The sequence below is a fragment of the Procambarus clarkii genome, chromosome 25 (assembly GCF_040958095.1).
Source record: "Procambarus clarkii isolate CNS0578487 chromosome 25, FALCON_Pclarkii_2.0, whole genome shotgun sequence".
Classification (NCBI taxonomy): domain Eukaryota; kingdom Metazoa; phylum Arthropoda; class Malacostraca; order Decapoda; family Cambaridae; genus Procambarus; species Procambarus clarkii.
In genome coordinates this window covers 40,584,625-40,604,763 of record NC_091174.1, presented here as the reverse complement: position 1 = coordinate 40,604,763, position 20,139 = coordinate 40,584,625, and the positions used below count along the sequence as shown (strand labels likewise).

The 20,139-nt window shown below is 48.2% G+C and overlaps 1 protein-coding gene across 4 annotated transcripts in view; it reads right to left on the bottom strand.

Annotated features, from left to right (window-relative positions):
* Window positions 1–20,139, bottom strand: part of LOC123756334 (small integral membrane protein 12) — a 381,049-nt gene that overhangs the window by 283,017 nt on the left and 77,893 nt on the right. For 3 of the 4 annotated variants that reach the window (XM_045739402.2, XM_069331395.1, XM_069331393.1), the window contains one exon: window positions 18,787–18,917. In XM_045739402.2, coding sequence (XP_045595358.1) covers window positions 18,787–18,869 — 83 coding nt within the window. In that variant the 5' untranslated portion in view covers window positions 18,870–18,917. Of the gene's footprint in view, window positions 1–18,786; window positions 18,918–19,678; window positions 19,716–20,139 lie in introns of those variants that run through there. The other variant, XM_069331394.1, reaches the window with a different exon arrangement.

The following is a 20,139-nucleotide window of genomic DNA, read 5'->3' as shown; positions in this document are numbered from 1 at the left end:
TTTTGTACTATAGCTGCCCCTATCCCAGGCGGGGCGTTTAAATTATAGCGCTAGACACGAAATCATATATAAATGATGTGCGCGGTTTCGGTTTTGTCACTGATATCATTTATATATGATATGCGCGGTTTGAGGGTTAAACACCACTACAAGAGGATGTTTGCCAGACGTCTTAATAATCAGCTAGGAACAATTAAGGACTTTTATAAAGTCTTCACAATAAAGTCAGCTATCTGAACTATTGCTAGTGCATAGGATGAGGTACAGCAGACAACACTAAGAAATGGTTGGAAAAAATTTTGGCCCACGTCAAGTCTGTTTCCTAAGGAAGATGACGAGGCAGATTTTGAAGGATTTGCGGTGAAGAAAGTTAGTGAGAGGAAAAAATTAGGAGAGGAACTCCTAGCCTATGTCAAGGGGGATTAAGTCCCCTGAGCTGAGAGCAGAACTGGTGACTGAAACAATATCCACCTCTTCCATGTAAATAACTATGCTTTATCAACATCGATCATCAACATAAGCAGATTAGGTTCGGAAACCAAATGGTGCTCTGTACTGTGTAATACAGTGTGTTACTGTGTAAATAGTGTGTGAAACTGTACATATTGTAATTTTAGTGAATTTTTAACAAGTAATAAATAACAATAAACACAATAAACAAACAAAACAAACAAGCGACAATAAACATTTATTATGGACACATTACTGACACAAGCATCACAGTTCCATGGAACATTATGAATGTTCCACTGTATACATATTGTAAAGGACACAAATATGCATCATATACAATAAAAAAAACAAATGCATTGGAAATACATAGAACAAATAATTGAATATATATTTGTGGTAACACCCGGTGCTTGAATGGCCCGCAGGACCTTGTCTGGGCGAGTCACGCACGGGCAACCAGGCCCTGATGATGTCACAGTGCACCTTGTCCATGTCCCCACAACTAAAGTAAGTGGAATTTGATATTTATTTTTACATAGACATGTTCAGGGAAGGGAATTTATAATTTTATGAAGAAAAAATAATTTTTGATAACACTTTATTTAATGCGCACAGGAGGAATTTCACAATAAACTCGGCGCAGCACAGTGGTTAAACTGCGCATGGCGTATATATATGCCATGAGTAACATGTCCCACCGAGCACATGGTGCCAAGCATGATTCAAATGGCCCGTGGCTACACGGGGTTCATGTAAGTTTCCTCAGGGCTCTTGTAAACAGACACCACGTTTAAAAAAACTGTGAGCAATATTCTCCGGTATGAGAGCCACAGTACTGTGGGAACAACCAAGGCTGGCACACGCAGCACGAGCTAACAGCATTGCTGTTCAGCTTATGACCACAGCATCGCCTAAAATGTCAAAATAAATATGTAACTGCTATTATTTAGCGATGACAGTATTACAGATGACCCCTGACTGTGATAAAAATGACCAGGATTGTGATAATAGCAGGGTTGTTGTGATAATTAGTGCTGTGTGGGAGGAGTAATGCTGAGGGAGGGAGATTACTGACTGTGTGGCCACCTGTTATTGTCTGCATTCGCCATACCAGCTCAGTGGTTCTCTATGGTGAACACAAATGTAGCTACTTATATATAATGTGTGTATTACTGTAATAACAGCAAAAGGATTATGTTGGGAGGAGCCATTTTGGTGACAGAGATGGCGTCGACTGCATGACTTTTCTAGCTGTGTAGAGGGTGGCCACTATGCTCTTTGGGTACCTTACAAGCTTAGGTGTACAGTTACGGTGCATACAACATGTAGATACTTATATATAATGTGTATATAGTGTAATAACACCTCAAACTGTATTATTGGGGGAAAATTTTTAGTGCGCCTGACCTTCAATGAGTGAGGGAGGCAGCCGCCAGCTGTGTGTACCGATGTATCTTAGTGCCTGAACTAACTATCAGCTTAGTTGTACAGTTGTGGTGAACAAAACATGTAGATACTTATATGTGTGTATATAGTGTAATAACTTCCAAACTATTTGTTTATTGTTTTATGAACGTAATAATTGAATCATTAATATGAACACCATAATTTTGTGTATAGCTATGATTCACATATTTTATTATATAAATCTATCACACTACACCTACTGAATAATATTACTGCAAAAAACTAAGAAAAAATATTGAAATAATTAGGTGATAATATCTTTGTGGACACTCCCACCTGTCAGCTCGGGTGATGCTGACCGCCTCTGACGACCGCTGTCAACACCCACATTTTGCCAGACTTTTTCGGCCTATTGCACCCAAAATATGTCATGATTTTTTCCCCGTGCTCAGGGAACACAAGTTAACATTTTTAAAAGAAAAAAAAATTTTTTAGATTTTTTCTTGTGCACAGGGGTGTAAATCTCCTCAAGACCCTTTAGCAGCTTAACCCTTAACATGCTAGGGGTATAATATCCTTTCTTCCCCACAGGCGCATGTAATTTTGAAAAAAAAAAAAAATATTTTTTCTTCCTAACCTGTTAATTTGTGATCACTGATCACGGGAAAAATAATAAAAAAATCGTAAGTGGCATATATTGCCCACTATAGGGTGGGGAAGTCTGGCAAAAAACCAGCGTTGAATGTAATGAAACGCCATTTTCTGGGTGAGACCCGGAGGCTCCACAGAGCTTTACCGGCTGATATGCTAATGTCAGACTTTGGCATCAGTCATGTGTATGGAGTTCTAGGGCCTACCGGGGACCACGGCCAGAACCTGGCCCCCTCAGAGAGGCAAGGGGAGCAATGGCCAATAGAAACCCCCGTGTGGTTGGAAGCATTCTATGTCTGCCATCGACCGGGTCAAGCATCCAGAAAGGAAAGCATTCCAAAACAAACCCCTATTCTGGTGAAAATTGCTACCTAAAGCCGAACTAGTGGATAGAACTTTTCAACAGAAAACAAGGAAACTAGTATGACGTCATACGTCACCGCGCCGCTGTCTGCGCAGCTCCCCCCTCCCCGGGAGAGGGAAGGGGGAGCCGCAGACCTCCCACGCCGGCTATCCACCCATCAGTTCTGAGGCTGGATGTCAAAACACGCGAAAAACCGCCGACCGGAGGGAGGGAGGGTTGCCGGGGAGCCTCCGGGTCTCACCCAGAAAATGGCGTTTCATTACATTCAACGCTGGTTTTCTGGGGGAAGCCCCGTCGGTTCCCCGGAGCTAACTACCCACAGAGGAAGGTCAAAGGGACAGAACCGGGAGGCGGACACCACGCACCCCCCAAGGAGGCGAGACAACCGGCAGCAAACGCCAACCAAAGGCGCCACAGCCCCGAAAAATCCTGGGAACAACACGAGAACAACGAGCAGCAAGGCCCCTACACGAACACCAAAAATCCATGCCCAAAAGACCGCAAGGCCACGTCGCCCAGACGGCAGCGAGAGCAGCAAAGCCACGAACGCCACAGGCATGAGGGAAGAACACAGGCAGCTTAGCCGCAAGAACACGGCTGACCACCCGGGACACTATCACCCGCGAACCGGGAAGAACAGAACCGGATCAACGCAAAACGCGCTCTGGACCCAACGCCGTGGCAGGCAAACAACAGCGGAGGGCCGCCACTGAACACAAAAACGACACACCCCCGGCCCGACCAACGAAGCACCAACAAACCCTGGACCCCTCCAGAATGCAGCAGCCCCACCCCGCGCCAGAAAAGATGGAGACTGCTGCCACCGAACAACCAAAACGCTAAAACCGAAGGAGCAAGAAAACTCAGCGACTCGACCCCCAGAGGCAAAGGCCAAATGGAAAGAGCCGACGAAAAAACACACCGGAACCGAATGGGCACTACCAACCGAGGAGAAGACAGAGCACGCTGACCAGAGACCAGGATGGTGCAAGCGGCGCACGAACAGGCCGGAGGTGAAACGACGCACAAGACAGCTGACTAACGGTGCAGAAGCAACACCAAGACCGAAAGCAAGCTGAAGCGGCTCCGCCCGCGCCGCACGAAAAGAGGCGACAGTATGTGCAAGAAAATGTAGAATAGAACCAATGAAGAGCAGAGGTGCCATAGGCACAATCAGAGAACACTGTATAAACATCAGAGGTCCGCGGTTGTTCAACATCCTCCCAGCAAGCATAAGAAATATTGCCGGAACAACCGTGGACATTTTCAAGAGGAAACTAGATTTATTCCTCCAAGGAGTGCCGGACCAACCGGGCTGTGGTGGGTATGTGGGCCTGCGGGCCGCTCCAAGCAACAGCCTGGTGGACCAAACTCTCACAAGTCGAGCCTGGCCTCGGGCCGGGCTTGGGGAGTAGAAGAACTCCCAGAACCCCATCAACCAGGTATCAACCAGGTAACCCCATACTGCCGCCAAGAGAAGTACGCAGGTGGGACACCTACCACGAAGCCACCTGACCACCAACTGGAGGCGAGACCGCGAGGCACAACATAAGCAGCCCCGACAAGGCCCCTCCGAGCCCAGGAAAAGGCGGAGCCGCGGGAAGATCTCGGGCGCGACCACCGAAACCCAGGCGGCACAAGGAGATGGAACGTCTGCCGAATAGAAAAACTCCCCAAAGCACGCAAGCCCGCCAGGAGTTCAGAAACGACGGGTCCGACGCGAGACAACGCAAGACCCCAAAAAAAAACCAACTGGCAGAGCAAGCTAGGAAACCAAAGAAGGCGGAAGGGTCACCGCCAGAACAGTACCTGAACCAAGGGGTACGAACAACTGCAATAGACCGAGACAAAGAAGCACATCACAGGACACAGGCTGACAAACGCCTAAGAACACACGCAGAACATCCCTGCCGCGGAGGAGGCAGGAAGAAAGAGCAGAAGCACAAAAAACCCCAGGAGAACAACCAGGGGTGGACAATCAGGCAGGGACGGAAAAACCCCCACGCAATCCCAGGCACAAAACGGCAGCAAAGTGCCACTCCACAACCGGACACAGGAACAAGGACACGCCACCGTGAAACACGGTACCAATGCACACGTGCAGCAGCAGCAACAGGCACCACTTCAACAAGCAACATGTAAATAGCAACTCCCGTCTGCAAAGGCAGAGAACGGAGCAGGCAGACCCCAGACAGGGCCAACGGAGACACGACAAAACCCTGCAGGCCCAGAAACCTGCACCAGGCGACCGACGGCGGAGAAACCCCGCTCGATACCTGCTGGATGAGGTACTGGGAGCTGCTAGGAGCAGTCCACCGGTCCACATATCCCCACAACCAGGATGGGCCGGAACTGCCATACGAAAACAGGCTAGTGCGTCCTGGAAGTCCACGGACGAACCAGCAAGAAGGCTTATGCTCGCAAGTAGGTCGCGTAACAAGCACAGACCTCTGATGGTAATACAGTGTTCCCCAAATGTGCCAATAGCACCACTGCACTCCACTGGTACTATCCCGCAAGTTCTACCAGATGGGCGGGACCCAAGAGCCATAGCTCAAATCCTGCAAGCACAGCCAGGAGCCTAACCAGGTGAGTACATAACCAACCCTACAACCCCCACACCTCACAACATTAAAAAAGGAGGGTCCCCTGAATGACTCCAGCATGGGTTGGACATGCACATGAGGGGGACAGGAAGGGTTGAAAAAGGGACAGTCACTGGTGTGCGAACGGTCACAGTCGTACAAAATTATACCTAAATAAAGACAGGTATATAAACAACTCCGCATCCAGCGCCCGGCCAAAAGACGCCAGACCGCAGAAACTCACCTGGCGAACGGTGGCACGAACTTGACACAACTCAACCGTGCCCAGAAGAACCTGGGAGCACCGCCAGGTGAAGACGCCAGAGCCGGACCCTGCCGGACCCGCAGGAGAGCAGGGAGAGGCGAAGGAGGCGGTCCACACCCATGACACAGGGAAAACCGCGATGTCCTCCCCACAACTGGGAACCAGGACACCCTCGGCGCGAAGGGGCACATACCGCAGCCAGGGAGAAGAACGAGAGGCGAAGCACTGTAGCAAAAAGGGCGCAAAACACCAGCACTGAAACACCGCCCAGACCAAAGCAAACTCCACGGCGCATGCGCATAACACGCTGGCCGAACCGCACACCCTCCCTGCGGGAAGGCGCCAGCCAGGACTACTGCACGAGAAAAGTAGCCAAAAGAGGAAGCAGGAACAATAAAACCGGCCAAAGAAGCAAAGAGCCCAAAAAGGAACCCAACCGGGCGACAAGTAGTCCAACCGGGCGACAAGTAGCCCAACCGGGCGACACGTAGCCCAACCGGGCGACACGTAGCCCAACCGGGCGACAAGTAGCCCAACCGGGCGACAAGGAGCCCAACCGGGCGACAAGGAGCCCAACCGGGCGACAAGGAGCCCAACCGGGCGACAAGGAGCCCAACCGGGCGACAAGGAGCCCAACCGGGCGACAAGGAGCCCAACCGGGCGACAAGGAGCCCAACAGGGCGACAAGGAGCCCAACAGGGCGACAAGGAGCCCAACAGGGCGACAAGGAGCCCAACAGGGCGACAAGTAGCCCAACAGGGCGACAAGTAGCCCAACAGAGCGACAAGGACGAGGAGCCGACAGACGTTCCAATAATGCGGGAAGTAGCGAAAAAACCTTCCCGTACCCTCGAGAACACAGAAGCCAACACTAGTCCCGAAGGCACACGAAGGCGCAGGTGCACCCGAGATCAGAAGTCACGCAGAACCCCATCGAACGGGGAAACATGACGAAAACACCGTCCCAAAAAGGGGTGGGAGGAAACATCCTCCCACAGGACGGAACCAACCGACTCAAAGGCCAAGGGACCGAGCCCGGGGAGAGGCCGACGCCCAACAGCATGTACGGCGAGTGGGGAGGAAAACCCCACTCCGTGTAACCACAAGCCCCGCCTAGAGGGGGATAAAAAACCCCACGGGGTCCAACGGGGCCAAGGCCCCCAAGTCAGCCCCTTCCCAGCCCCGGGAACCTACACGACAGGCCCCGGGGCCGAGCCGTTCCCCCAAAGCCCCGGCCGTACCAGAAAACCGGGGCAGCCGTGAAAACACTAAGGAAGGGAGCCCACTGGCAGACTCATACAACACGGCTGGAGGAACAGGCTCAAATGCCCCCGTCACTACCCCGGAAGGGGAATTCCCCGAGACTGCCCGAGTCTCAACACCATCAAAAACCCCGCCCCGAACCTACAGACGGTAAGGAACCGGATGCAGGCAGGAAGGGTGATCCAGGGGAAAGACAAGGGGGCGTGGATGAAACCGAAGCAACCAACACTCCCAAGTCCCAAAACGAACTACAACGGGGCAGCCCCGGGGCTCCCGGGGAGGAAACCACGAGAACGTTGCCACCACCAAGGCTCAAGTGCAACGCCCCTGCTGCCCGCACCCGCTTTGTTAGCACAACTGGGTAACCGAGCCACAACGAGCAACCAAACTCGCAGCACTCCGGGTCGAAGGTGTCACCGACCCCACAGGCAGCAGACGGAGGCAAAACAGAGAGTCACCCAGAGACAAAGGGTGAGAGCAACCCTCAAACTCGCTGGAAGCGAGGGGGAGACTCTGGGGTCACATCCATCGGACCCGCGCGCCCCCAGGGGTTTCCCAGGGTCCCGAGCGTTTACTATAAGAGGACTCGCGCTCAGGTAATCCCAGGCAGGGTACTGCTAACCGGCACCCAAAGCTACCAAACAAATTTCTAAGAGCTGAACCCCTGGGACATGTACACTCACGGGGACCTAGCAGGGGGTACCACCAGAAAATACTTAGAACACAAGGGGCAAGAACGAAGGCAGACCCCCCCCCCCACCAGGTAGATAAACAAAAAGAAAAAGAAAACCCCGCAAGAGGACAGCGTACCCAAGCGGAACAGAGCCGGCCGCTATGATTGGTAAAGACAAGCTGCACAGTACTCTGCGCCCCACCAGTGCAAAAACTGCCCCTTACTTTAACCCTTAATATGCTCGGGGTCTAATATCCTGCTATCCACACAGGCGCATGTCATTTTGAAAAAAAAAAAAAAATTTTTTTTTTTTTGCTAATCTGTTAAGTTCTGTTCACTGATCACGGGAAAAATAAAAAAAAAATTCTATTGTACTTACTTTTGTTGCAATAGAGCCGAGAAGCTCGGTGATGACGTCACAATCTGCATGTTCGCTCATGCAGTACACGCCCGGGAGGTGTTGCGCGCGGTCCTCAAACAGCCAGAGTTGCCACAAATATATTTTCGCGCTATTTATTTACAATGTCTAAGCGCATTTTATCTAATTTTTTTTCACTAATTGTGTTTCAAATACTGTTTGAACATATTTTGTATCAATAATTGTTGCATATTTGAGTATACACAGGCGCACACAAATGTTTTCAATTACGGCAATATGTCATTACAGTCTATTATATTGTATGTTCTGCTTATATTTGTATATATTTACACACACGCACACGCTATCTGCTTATATGTTTACATATTTACACACTCGCACACGCTATACACACTTTGAAGCACACTTAGAAGATTTCTAGACTGTGGTAGTCATTGAAGCAGTCGACAGCACATAATGGGATACCACACGTTTCACACCATGTTTGCACAAGCTTCCGTTTCTTGTCTCTACGTGTCGTTGTTTTACACACCAAGAAATCACGTTGGGCTATTGCACGCTTCACACCAGGTGGCAAATACTTAAGTTTGTGTGCTAGGAAGCCTTCAGTGTGAGCGAGGCGTGGAGTACCAGCATGCTGCAACAGTGGGTTTATGATGGGCCGCTGAATACCTGGGACATCTTTTGCAAACTTTCCTAATAACTGTATTGCAGCATCAAATACAAAGTCACGGAAAGTGGGCTTACGTCCAGTTCTCACAAGGTACATGTTGAAACAGTTCAGCATGCTCATGTCCACAAGATGGAAGAACACTTTTTTCATCCACCTACATGTCTTCCGCACACACTCTGCAGTGCCAATCATCATGTCTGATTTATCAATCAACCGCATGTTGATATTATAGTCTAAAACACAGTCTGGCTTATATAGTGGTGCATTTGTTTTATGGCTCACTTTCCCACTGTTCACCATTGTTCCATCATGAATTGTTGTCAACAAGTTCACCTCTCTTTTGTCTTTCCACCGAACTGACAGAATGTTATCACTTTTCCTTCTCTGACACTCACCAACTGCAATGTCGTTGTCAAACACAGGCATTTCCCTTCGTTGTGGCTTTACTGTACCAACCAATCCGGTTCTATTTTCTAGCAAGAACCGAGCTAGCAAGGGACTTGTATAGTAATTATCTGTGTATAAAATGTGTCCCTTGTTCATCCACGGAGCCATGATGGTCTTCACTACACTCCCCGAGAATCCATGTTCGTCGTTACCGGGAATGTCTACATCACTAGCCGAGTACAGAATCATGTGTAACACGTATCCTGTCTCACAATCACAAAGAACAAAAAATTTCAGGCCAAATCGGTTTCGTTTTGAGGGAATGTACTGTTTGAATGGAACACGTCCCTTGAAAAGTATGAGAGATTCATCAACCACCAGCTTCTGTGCTGGTACGTAAAAATCTCTGAATTTTCCAATAACATCGTTCATGTAGTGCCTCACTCGCCACAGTCTATCATCAGGTGTTCGGTCCTGAACACTTCCAAAATGTAGACACCTGAGGAGTATCTGAAACCTGTCTCGTGACATATATTTCCCGAATATAGGTGTTGGTATTGTCTTGTCCTTGCTCCAATAGTCATTTATTGCATGTTTGTGACAGTGCTTCATCAACAAACAGAGTGCCAAAAACACATACATTTCCGCCACTGTGGTATTTTTCCAACGCTGCAGTCGTGAAAATTCTGTGATTTCCCTCTCAATCAGGTAAGCAGCATGCAGGTTCGTTTGGTGTACAATGTATTCCATGAGTGGTTCATCATAGAATGCTGTAAAATATTCCATCTCAGCCATGTCCTCACCTTGATTAGGGAAAAGGTTTGTAAGCCCTACATCTTTATCGTCAAAGTGAGGAATATTAGGAATAAAATCGTCACCATCACTCCACTCAAGTACACCAGGCGTCCTGCGAGATGCAGAGGAAAGACGGCGAGGAAGCGATGCATACCGGCGACCAGGAGCTGAATACCGTCTGCGAGAAGCACGGCGGCTACGTGCACGTGAGGTGGGTGCACGTGAGGTGGGTGCACGTGAACACGAGGGTCTTGGTCCCTCATGTGGTGCCATGCGGTGGCGCTTGGCCGGGCGAGATGCTGCTGACGCGACAATTTCTCGCCCAGTTACACCACTGGTACCAGCCACAGGCTCAATAAAACTTTGATCTGAGTCACTAAACCCAGAAAAGGAGTCACCTCCCTCTGACTCGTCACCCTCAAACAGAAAATATCCACAGGAACTGTGAGGTCGTGGTAGAATTGGGGTAGAAAATGGGCGAGGAGGCATGGGAGAGCGTATAGGCCTCGCCATGGCATGGCGGTCATTCTCACTTTCACTGCTGCTGCTACTATCACCCGACAACTGTGTATAATCCTCATCGTTGTCTGAATCGTCAAACACACTTTCTTCACCTTCAGAGAATAATTCGTGGGCTATTTGCTCTGGGGTGAGGGACTGAGTGGTGCGTGCCCGTGAGGCGTTTGACCGTGCGCTCGCCATGGTGACTCTCGCTAAACTGAGGCCTCCCATGCCATCGGATCGTGAGCTGGATTTTTTTTCAAAATCTCCGCTGTTTACTAGAGCCCCTGGGCAGCGTATGGGACCCCCAGCTACACCGCGGGCCATTCAAATCGTGCGCGGTACCCATACACTTCATATGAAGTGAAGCGCAGTTGACTGGTAAAACAATTTACACTTCATATGAAGTGATGCGCACTTTAAGGGTTAAGGCGAACAAGGGAGACAGAACACCCGAGCACACAAAGAGCGGCCGAAAACCAAGCAGTAAACAGCCAAGCAGGGGCAGGACCCAAGGAACTTGTGGAAGGTGGCCCCAAGCCCCAAGGGCAGTACTTACAGGGCACCTAGGGAAGGGAACCCTAGGCGCATGCAGCCCGAGTACTGGAGAATCACTCCCGGCTCACGCACCACCTAGAAAACAGACACCACACTCTAGGTACAGTGCTGAAACAACTACTGGAGCCGGAGCACATAACTATTGCCTATAGCATCAGCCGAAGAACTGATGGGTGGATAGCCGGCGTGGGAGGTCTGGGGCTCCCCCTTCCCCCTCCCGGGGAGGGGGGAGCTGTGCAGACAGCGGCACGGTGACGTATGACGTCATACTAGTTTCCTTGTTTTCTGTTGAAGAGTTCTATCCACTAGTTTGGCTTTAGGTAGCAATTTTCACCAGAATAGGGGTTTGTTTTGGAATGCTTACCTTTCTGGATGCTTGACCCGGTCGATGGCAGACATAGAATGCTTCCAACCACACGGGGGTTTCTATAGGCCATTGCTCCCCTTGCCTCTCTGAGGGCGCCAGGTTCTGGCCGTGGTCCCCGGTAGGCCCTAGAACTCCATACACATGACTGATGCCAAAGTCTGACATTAACATATCAGCCCGTAAAGCTCCGGGGAGCTAACGGGGCTCCCCCCAGAAAATAGGCGCTGACTCAGCGTGCGTCCCAGGCGGTCTGTTGATCACCAACTGTCCGGCCGGAGTTGCCACAAAGAGATAATTACCTAATTATTTCAATGTCTCTGATTGATTTTTCATAGTTTTTTGCTGTAATATTATTCAATAGTGTGTAGTGTGATATATTTATATAATAAAATGAGTGAATCATCGCTGTACTCAAAAATATGGTGTGCATATTGTTGATACAATTATGTTCATCAATCAGTGAACAAATACTTTGTCGGTTATTACACTATATACACAGGTTATATATAAGTATCTGCATGTTTTGTTCACCATAACGAACCACTAAGTAGCTATTATGAGTCTAAGTAACGAGGAGTGACCGCTGTGTACCAGCCAGCCACTCACGCCCTCCCTCAATTCATCTGACTCACCCACATTCTCCTCCCACAATACTGTTTTTGCTTTTATTCACTATATACAGATGTTATATATAAGTATCTACATTCGTGTTCACCATAACGAACCACTAAGTTGGTATGCTGAGTGGCAGTGGCAGCACGCCACTGGCTGCCACTCCCTCCCTCCCTGACCTCACTTGACTTGCCACCATACTCCATCCACCATACTGTTTTTGCTTTTATATACAGACGTTATATATAAGTATTTACATGTTTTGTTCACCATAACTGTACATCTAAGCTTGTATGGTGAGTAAAGGCACAAAGACGTAGGACCTCACACAGTCAGCTGATGGCTGCCGCCCTCAAGGCCAGACGCACTAATATTTCTCCTCCAACAATACTGTTTGTGGTGTTATTACGCTATATAAATATCTACCTGTTTTATTCACCATACTTGTACAAGTATACTGGTATGGTGCCCAAAGACCATCGTGGTAAACAGTAAACAACACTGTCGTCTGCACGGTGGCGTCGTGCAGACAACGCCACCGCCCTCACCAAAATGGCGGCTCCCAACCTTCTCCTCTTGCTGTTTATACCCTCTATACACACGTTATATATAAGTATCTACATTTGTGTTCGTCATAGCGAACCACTAAGCTGGTATGGTGAGTGCAGTCAATAAAAGGTGGCCACACACAGTCAGAAGATGATCGCCACCACCCTCCCTCCCACAGCATTACTCCTCCCTCCATGGCGCACAGTGCTAAATATCACAACAATCCTGCTATTATCAGAACCCTGGTCAGTTTTATCACAGTCAGCGGTCTTCTGTAATAATATCATCGCTACATAATAGCATGAACAAGTATATTATGGCATTTTTAAGCGATGCTGTGGTCACAAGCTGAACAGCAGTGCTGTTAGCTCATGCTGCATGCGTCAGGCTTGGTTGCTCACTCAATACTGAGGCCCCTAACACCCGGGAGTTTGGCCCACGATTTTTTTTTTAAATGGCGTCTGTTTACAAGAGCCCTGATGAAGGTGTGGTGAACCCCGTGTATCCGTGGCCCGTTTAAATCTTGCGTAGTACTCCAACATGTCATATGACGTGATGCGCACTTTAAGGGTTAACACTTTCGCGCTGTGTGCACCAGGCATTTCTCATCAACGCATGGCTAGATTAAAACGTGTACAGAGCACCACTTGGTTCCCGAAACCCTTCGGGACGAGACCCGTCGGTTAACATGTAAGTTCGCAAACGAGAAATAAATGGAAAAAATAAACTAGAAAAGTAAAAAAAAAAATTACAAAAAATTTATGAAAAAACTCTAGGGGAAAAAATTGACAGGTTCATAGCATAAATGCGACCGTATTTTGTTTGTACTCGCCAATAAGTGAAGTCCTGATCCGCTTTATAAAAGTCCTTAATTGTTCCTAGCTGATTATTAAGATGTCTGGCAAACATCCTCTGGATGTTTCCTGCCAGCCTGCAGGAATATCCTGCCAGCCTGCAGGAACATCCTGCCAGCCAGCCTGCATGCCAGCCAGTCTGCCAGCCAGCCTGCCTCACTCTCTGCCTGCCTCCCTCCCTGCCATCCTGCTAATGGGTCAAGTGTATTAGGCTTAAAATTCGAGAGTGAGCCAGTCTCTCCCCCACCACCCCCTCCACCGACAAACCCACCCCCCCTACATCCCATACTCTCTCTTCAAGGTCATGCGGTTCAACCACATGACTATCCCTGCCTCCCTGCTTGCCAGCCAGCCTGCCTCCCTCTCTGCCTGCCATCCAGCCTGCCTCCCTCTCTGCCTGCCATCCAGCCTGCCTCCCTCTCTGCCTGCCATCCAGCCTGCCTCCCTCTCTGCCTGCCATCCAGCATGCCTGGCTCCCTTTGCCTGCCTGCCATCCAGCCTGCCTCCCTCTGCCTGCCATCCAATCTGCCTCCCTCTGCCTGCCATCCAGCCTGCCTCCCCCTCTGCCTGCCATCCAGCCTGCCTGCCTCCCTCTCTGCCTGCCATCCAGCCTGCCTCCCTCTCTGCCTGCCATATCCAGCCTGCCTCCCTCTCTGCCTGCCATATCCAGCCTGCCATCCAGCCTGCCTGCATGCCTGCCTGCCTGCCTGCCTGCCTGCCAGCCAGCCTGCCAAAAATATACGATGATGTACATTTAAGAAACAAATCTGGGTCACAGGTTTGTCGAGTATGGTTAGGCTTACGGAGTCAGTTGGTCCCTCCCCTACCACCGACACTCCCCCTCCAACCCATACACACACACACACTCTCTCTCTCAAGGGGTCACGTGGTTCACCTCAACATCCATACATCCCTTCCTGCCTGCCTGACACCTTCCCAGTATGTCTGCCTGCCAGCCTGCCTGCCTGCCTGCCTGCCTGCCTGTCTGTCTGCCAGCCTGCCTGCCTGCCTGCCTGCCTGCCTGCCTGCCTGCCTGCCTGCCTGCCTGCCAGCCAGCCAGCCAGCCAGCCAGCCTGCCTGCCAGCCTGCCTGCCAGCCTGCCTGCCAGCCTGCCAGCCTGCCTGCCAGCCTGCCTGCCTGCCTGCCTGCCTGCCTGCCTGCCTGCCTGCCTGCCTGCCTGCCTGCCTGCCAGCCAGTCAGCCATCCAGCCTGCCTGCCAGTCAGCCTGCCTCACTGTCTGCCTGTCTGCCTGCCTGCCTGCCAGCCTGTCTGCCTGCCTGCCTGCCTGCCTGCCTGCCAGCCTGCCTGCCTTTCCCTCCCTCCCTAATTCTCACTACTTCCCTCTCTTCCTGCCTACCTCCTTGCATCTCTCCCTACCTCCCCCTCCCTCCTAGCATCTCTCCCTCCCTTTCTGACTAATTCTCCCCCCTCTCTCACTGATTCTCCCCCCCCTCTCTCATACTGCCTCCCACCTAAGCTCTCCCATCCATCCACCCACCAGTCATCCATCGCTGACACAATGCGTGCATTTGGAGCGGACATGGTGCACAGATGTTTCTTGAAGGTGCAGATATGTAAAACAAAAGCACAGAATGAACATTCCAGCCTTATGACAATTCAAAATAATAGGAATAATAGGCCGTGAATCTGTGAAGTCACAGTGGGCAAACTGGACCATCTCCCACCCACCACCACAGGCCGGCGTGACACTTGACGGACCCCTTTGTAGCATGACTCCCCAACCCCAATCGGGAAACTGGAAGTTTCGGATCACTAAAGTTCAGAAACCAAGTGGCGCTCTGTATACTCGTTTCAGTTTTCTCACCTTAATTGTCGTGTTACGTTGATCCTTTTGGTATCAATGTGTTCGCAATAGAATTTCCTACAAGTGTTCACAATAGAATTTCCTACAAGAGTATATGCATATATGGTCCAAAAGCCCGGCGCGTCACCCCTCCCTACAGCAAAGCCGCAAGTCGGCCGAACGTTATCCGTGAGTGCACAGGAGCAGTAAAACGTGTATATTCATTTCAGTTTTCACACCTTAATTCTCGTGCTACGTCGTTCCATTTGGTATCAATGTGCTTACAATAAAATTCCCTACAGGGGTCTACGCATATAAGGTTCAAACGCATGACTCCCCCATAGCAAAGCTGAAATTTGGACATGCGTTACCTGTGAGCGAGCACCAATTGGTGCACATAGATACGTGTGTAGAAAAAATGTAGATATGTATACATAACATGTGTATGTAGTGTAATAACACCACAAACAGTATAGTTGGAGGAGGAAAATTAGTGCATCTGGCCCTGAACCAGTGAGGGAGGGAGGGAGCATCAGCTGTGTGTGGCAACCTGTGTTGGTTTGAACTCACCATAACTGTTTAGTTGTACAGTTATGGTGAACAAAACATGTTGATACTTGTATATAATGTCTGTATATAGTGAATAAAAGCAAAAACAGTATGGTGGGAGGAGGATGTTGGCAACTGAGGTGTTGAGGGAGGGAGTGGTGGCAAGTGGCTGGCTGGCATGGCAGCCACTCCTTGTTGCTTTTTGACTCATCATACCAAATTAGTGGTTCGTTATGGTGAACAAAACATGGAGATATTTATATATAACCTGTGTATATAGTGTAATAATCATAAAACTATAGTATTTATTTATTATTTTATGAACATAATAATTGAATCACTAATATGCTCACAATACTTTTGAGTATTGTGATGGTTCACACATTTTATAAATACAGTGCATCCTCACTCTAATGAACCCCGCTCTAGCGAATTCCCGGAAGATCCGAACAAATTGAATTCGGTACTAAATGTTCAGTGGAACATACAAATGTTCGATTAAGCGAGGATTGTTCGTCCAAGCGATCACCGAGACCGAGCTGTCATAGTTGATGACAGCCACTGACATCAACTATGATTCACCTAAGTGTAAACAGTTGTACAGTATTATATTTTGCTTACCCATTATTTCCAGTGAGAAATGGTTGTAGGATGACAAAATGGTGTCAGGGGAGGCAGGTTGCATCATTAGTGAGGGTTGGAGTCTGGGGGCAAGTGGTGTCAGTAGTTGGGAGTTTAGTGTCAGGAGGCAGGTGGTGTCCTGGTTGATGGGGTTCTGGGAGTTCTTCTACTCCCCAAGCCCGGCCCGAGGCCAGGCTTGACTTGTGAGAGTTTGGTCCATTAGGCTGTTGCTTGGAGTGGCCCGCAGGCCCACATACCCACCACAGCCCAGTTGGTCCGGCACTCCTTGGAGGAATAAATCTAGTTTCCTCTTGAAGATGTCCACGGTTGTTCTGGCAATATTTCTTATGCTTGCTTGGAGGACGTTGAACAACCGCGGACCTCTGATGTTTATACAGTGTTCTCTGATTGTGCCTATGGCACCTCTGCTCTTCACTGGTTCTATTCTGCATTTTCTTCCATATCGTTCACTCCAGTACGTTGTTATTTTACTGTGTAGATTTGGTACTTGGCCCTCCAGTATCTTCAAGGTGTATATTATTTGATATCTCTCTCGTCTTTTTTCTAGTGAGTACATTTGGAGGGCTTTAAGACGATCCCAATAATTTAGGTGCTTTATTGCATCTATGCGTGCCGTATATGTTCTCTGTATTCCCTCTATTTCAGCAATCTCTCCTGCTCTAAAGGGGGAAGTGAGTACTGAGCAGTACTCAAGACGGGACAACACAAGTGATTTGAAGAGTACAACCATTGTGATGGGATCCCTGGATTTGAAAGTTCTCGTAATCCATCCTATCATTTTTCTGGCTGTCGCAATATTTGCTTGGTTATGGTTATGCTTATGTTATTTATGCTATGTTATGCTTGGTTGTGTCAGGGGAGGCAGGTGGTGTCAGGGAAGGCAGGTGGTGTCAGGGAAGGCAGGTGGTGTCAGGTTGTGTCAGGGGAGGCAGGTGGTGTTAGGGGAAGCAGATGGTGTCAGGGGTGACAGGTGGGGTCAGTGATGAGCTCTAGTTATCAGTTATCAGCAAGTTGGCAACGTATGGCTGGTGCCTCCATGCTTCCACCTCGACAGTTCACTCACTGTCTGCTTTTCACCAAATTAGCTGAGAAAATGTTACCATTTCAGTTTTTTGTAACACATCGATCTATCATAATCCATAGTCAAAATAAAGAATTCATAATAAATGGTGGTGTCAGTGGTGAGGGGATGTATTAGGAGGATGTGAGCGAGATGTGTCCGCCCAGTCTGGCCCCTCTCTGCTGACTCCGCACCACATGGCTGCCTCGATACTATACTCACTTGATGCTTTACTCAAAATTAGGAGAGAAAATTTTACCATTTCAGTGACTTGTAACACCACATCGCTCTATCATATTCTTTTGTCAAAATGAAGAATGCATAATAAATGGGTGTGTCAGTAGTGAGGGGGATGTATTAGGCGGTTTAGGAAGTCAGCTAGCTTTTTTTTTTTTTTTTTTTTTTTTTTTTGTCGGGCCTGTTGAATGAGACGCCTCCAAGTCTGGCCCGCTGCTGCCTCCATACACCCTGTACTAAACTCGAGAATAATTTTACCATTTCAGTTGCTTCTAACACTGCTTTATGTAGTCAAAATGAAGAATTCATAATAAATGGCGGTGTCAGTGGTGGGGGATGGTGTCAGTGGTGGGGGAAGGTGTCAAGAGAACTCTGGTGGTGGGGGATGGTGTCAGTGGTGGGGGATAGTGTCTAGAAAAGTTTGATGGTGGGGGAAGGTGTCAGTGGTGGGGGGATGGTGTCAGGAAAACTCTGGTGGTAGGGGGGATGGTGTCAGTGGTGGGGGGATGGTGTCAGTGGTGGGGGGATGGTGTCAGTGGTGGGGGGATGGTGTCAGTGGTGGGGGGATGGTGTCAGTGGTGGGGGGATGGTGTCAGTGGTGGGGGGATGGTGTCAGTGGTGGGGGGATGGTGTCAGTGGTGGGGGGATGGTGTCAGTGGTGGGGGGATGGTGTCAGTGGTGGGGGGATGGTGTCAGTGGTGGGGGGATTGTCAAGAGAAGTTTGGTGGTTGGGATGGTGTCAATGGTGAGGGATGGTGTCAGTGATGGGAGATGGTGTCAAGAGAAGTTTGGTGGTGGGGAATGGTGTCAGTGGTGGGGGATGGGGTCAGTGGTGGGGGATGGGGTCAATGGTGGGGGATGGGGTCAAGAGACATTTGGTCTCATAGACCGAGTTAAGCGATGTACAACGAGTGTTATGCTGGGCGTTTCATTTGTTTCTCTCTCAGTGGTAAAGGTTCACATTTTATGTTCTGCAGACAAGTCGATCCCCTGATTTTGGAGATATTTTTTTCAGGGTTCAAATGTTGAATTGTTATGCCGGCATATACTGTAAATAATATGTTAACTAAATAAAGATATTTTAATTTGGAAGGGAATAATTGTTATAGGTAAGCAAAGCTTACCTTGCTCCTCAGAACACACCCCCATTGGTTCTTACCCAATAAATCCAATGACTGCTGCAGCAGGAAGAGTTACGTATGGAGCATATGTTCTCATGAAAGTCATCACCAGTGGCCACATCTTCAGTTTTTTTCTTTCAGAGCACAGTCCACATTAACACAGCATCATCTGCCAAAATAAAGTTAAGAAAAAGAACATAAGAAAAAAGGAAACTGCAGAAGGTTCATTAGCCTATATGAGACAGCTCCTATTTATATCCACTCAAACTCTTCATATATATGCAACCTTCCCTTGTAATGACCCAGTAATCCTTCATCCATTATGTTGCCCGGTAATTCAATAAATAAACTACCATTTCCATTGTAAGGACACGAGTTTCTTTCTACTCGTCCTTACCTACTAAAGATAAGAAGGGTAAATATAACTATCCCTGCGGATATTAGAAAGCCTCTTAGGGCAGCAAGACTTCATGTAATACCAGGTTTTTCCCAGACATACCTTATACAGTACTCATACTTCATGTGTCAAGTTAAAGACATTTATACTGAGTAAAAGTGCTTTTGAAAATATTAGCTTCTGGAATCATACAGGGGTTTATTTCTGTAGACTTAAGCTAGAAGTCCAAAAATATCTGGAACGTGGCTGTAATTTGCAAACACTATTGAACAAGTACGTTATAAAGATTACTAGTCCCACAACACTTGGACTTAACCCTTGAACAGTGATAATTATATACCGACTCCACTCGATTATCCGAATTATATGGGAAGGACCCCCAGCCGGATATTCATGTGTTACGGATAAGTGTACTTTTTCACCTCTGAGTCCAAAAGTGACCATTTCCGACTATTTTTATACTACAAACAACATAATTTGAATTGCCTTGCCACATATAATTATTAAATATTCAACTAGAAACCTCAACTTACCTTGTTAGTGTTCGTCTTCTTGATTGATGCCACACATCTTGAAGTTAAAAATTTGTTAAAATTTACGTAACCTATACTAACACTAAAATTAACACTTAAAATTACTGTACAGTTCATTAAGGGGCGTCTGAGGATTATAGATGAAAGTTGTTCAATGTCAACCAATATTAATTTTCTAGTTGTATATGAGAAGTGCTTAAATTGTCCCAAGTTTCAGTACTGCAGCGTAAATAGAAAGGGAGGTTTATTTTTTTTCAACGTTTTTTACACATTTTCAAGTCCACACTTCAGAACACACGTTTCAGATATAATTATTCTGTGACACTTTTCTGACACATTAGCATATAATAAAGGATTTGGGGCTTTAGAATTTCCAAAACATCTTTAGTTTTCTTAATACAAATGTTCAAAGTTCCCCAAAATTTTTTTTGCAAATATGGCATGTTTATTGCTATTATAAA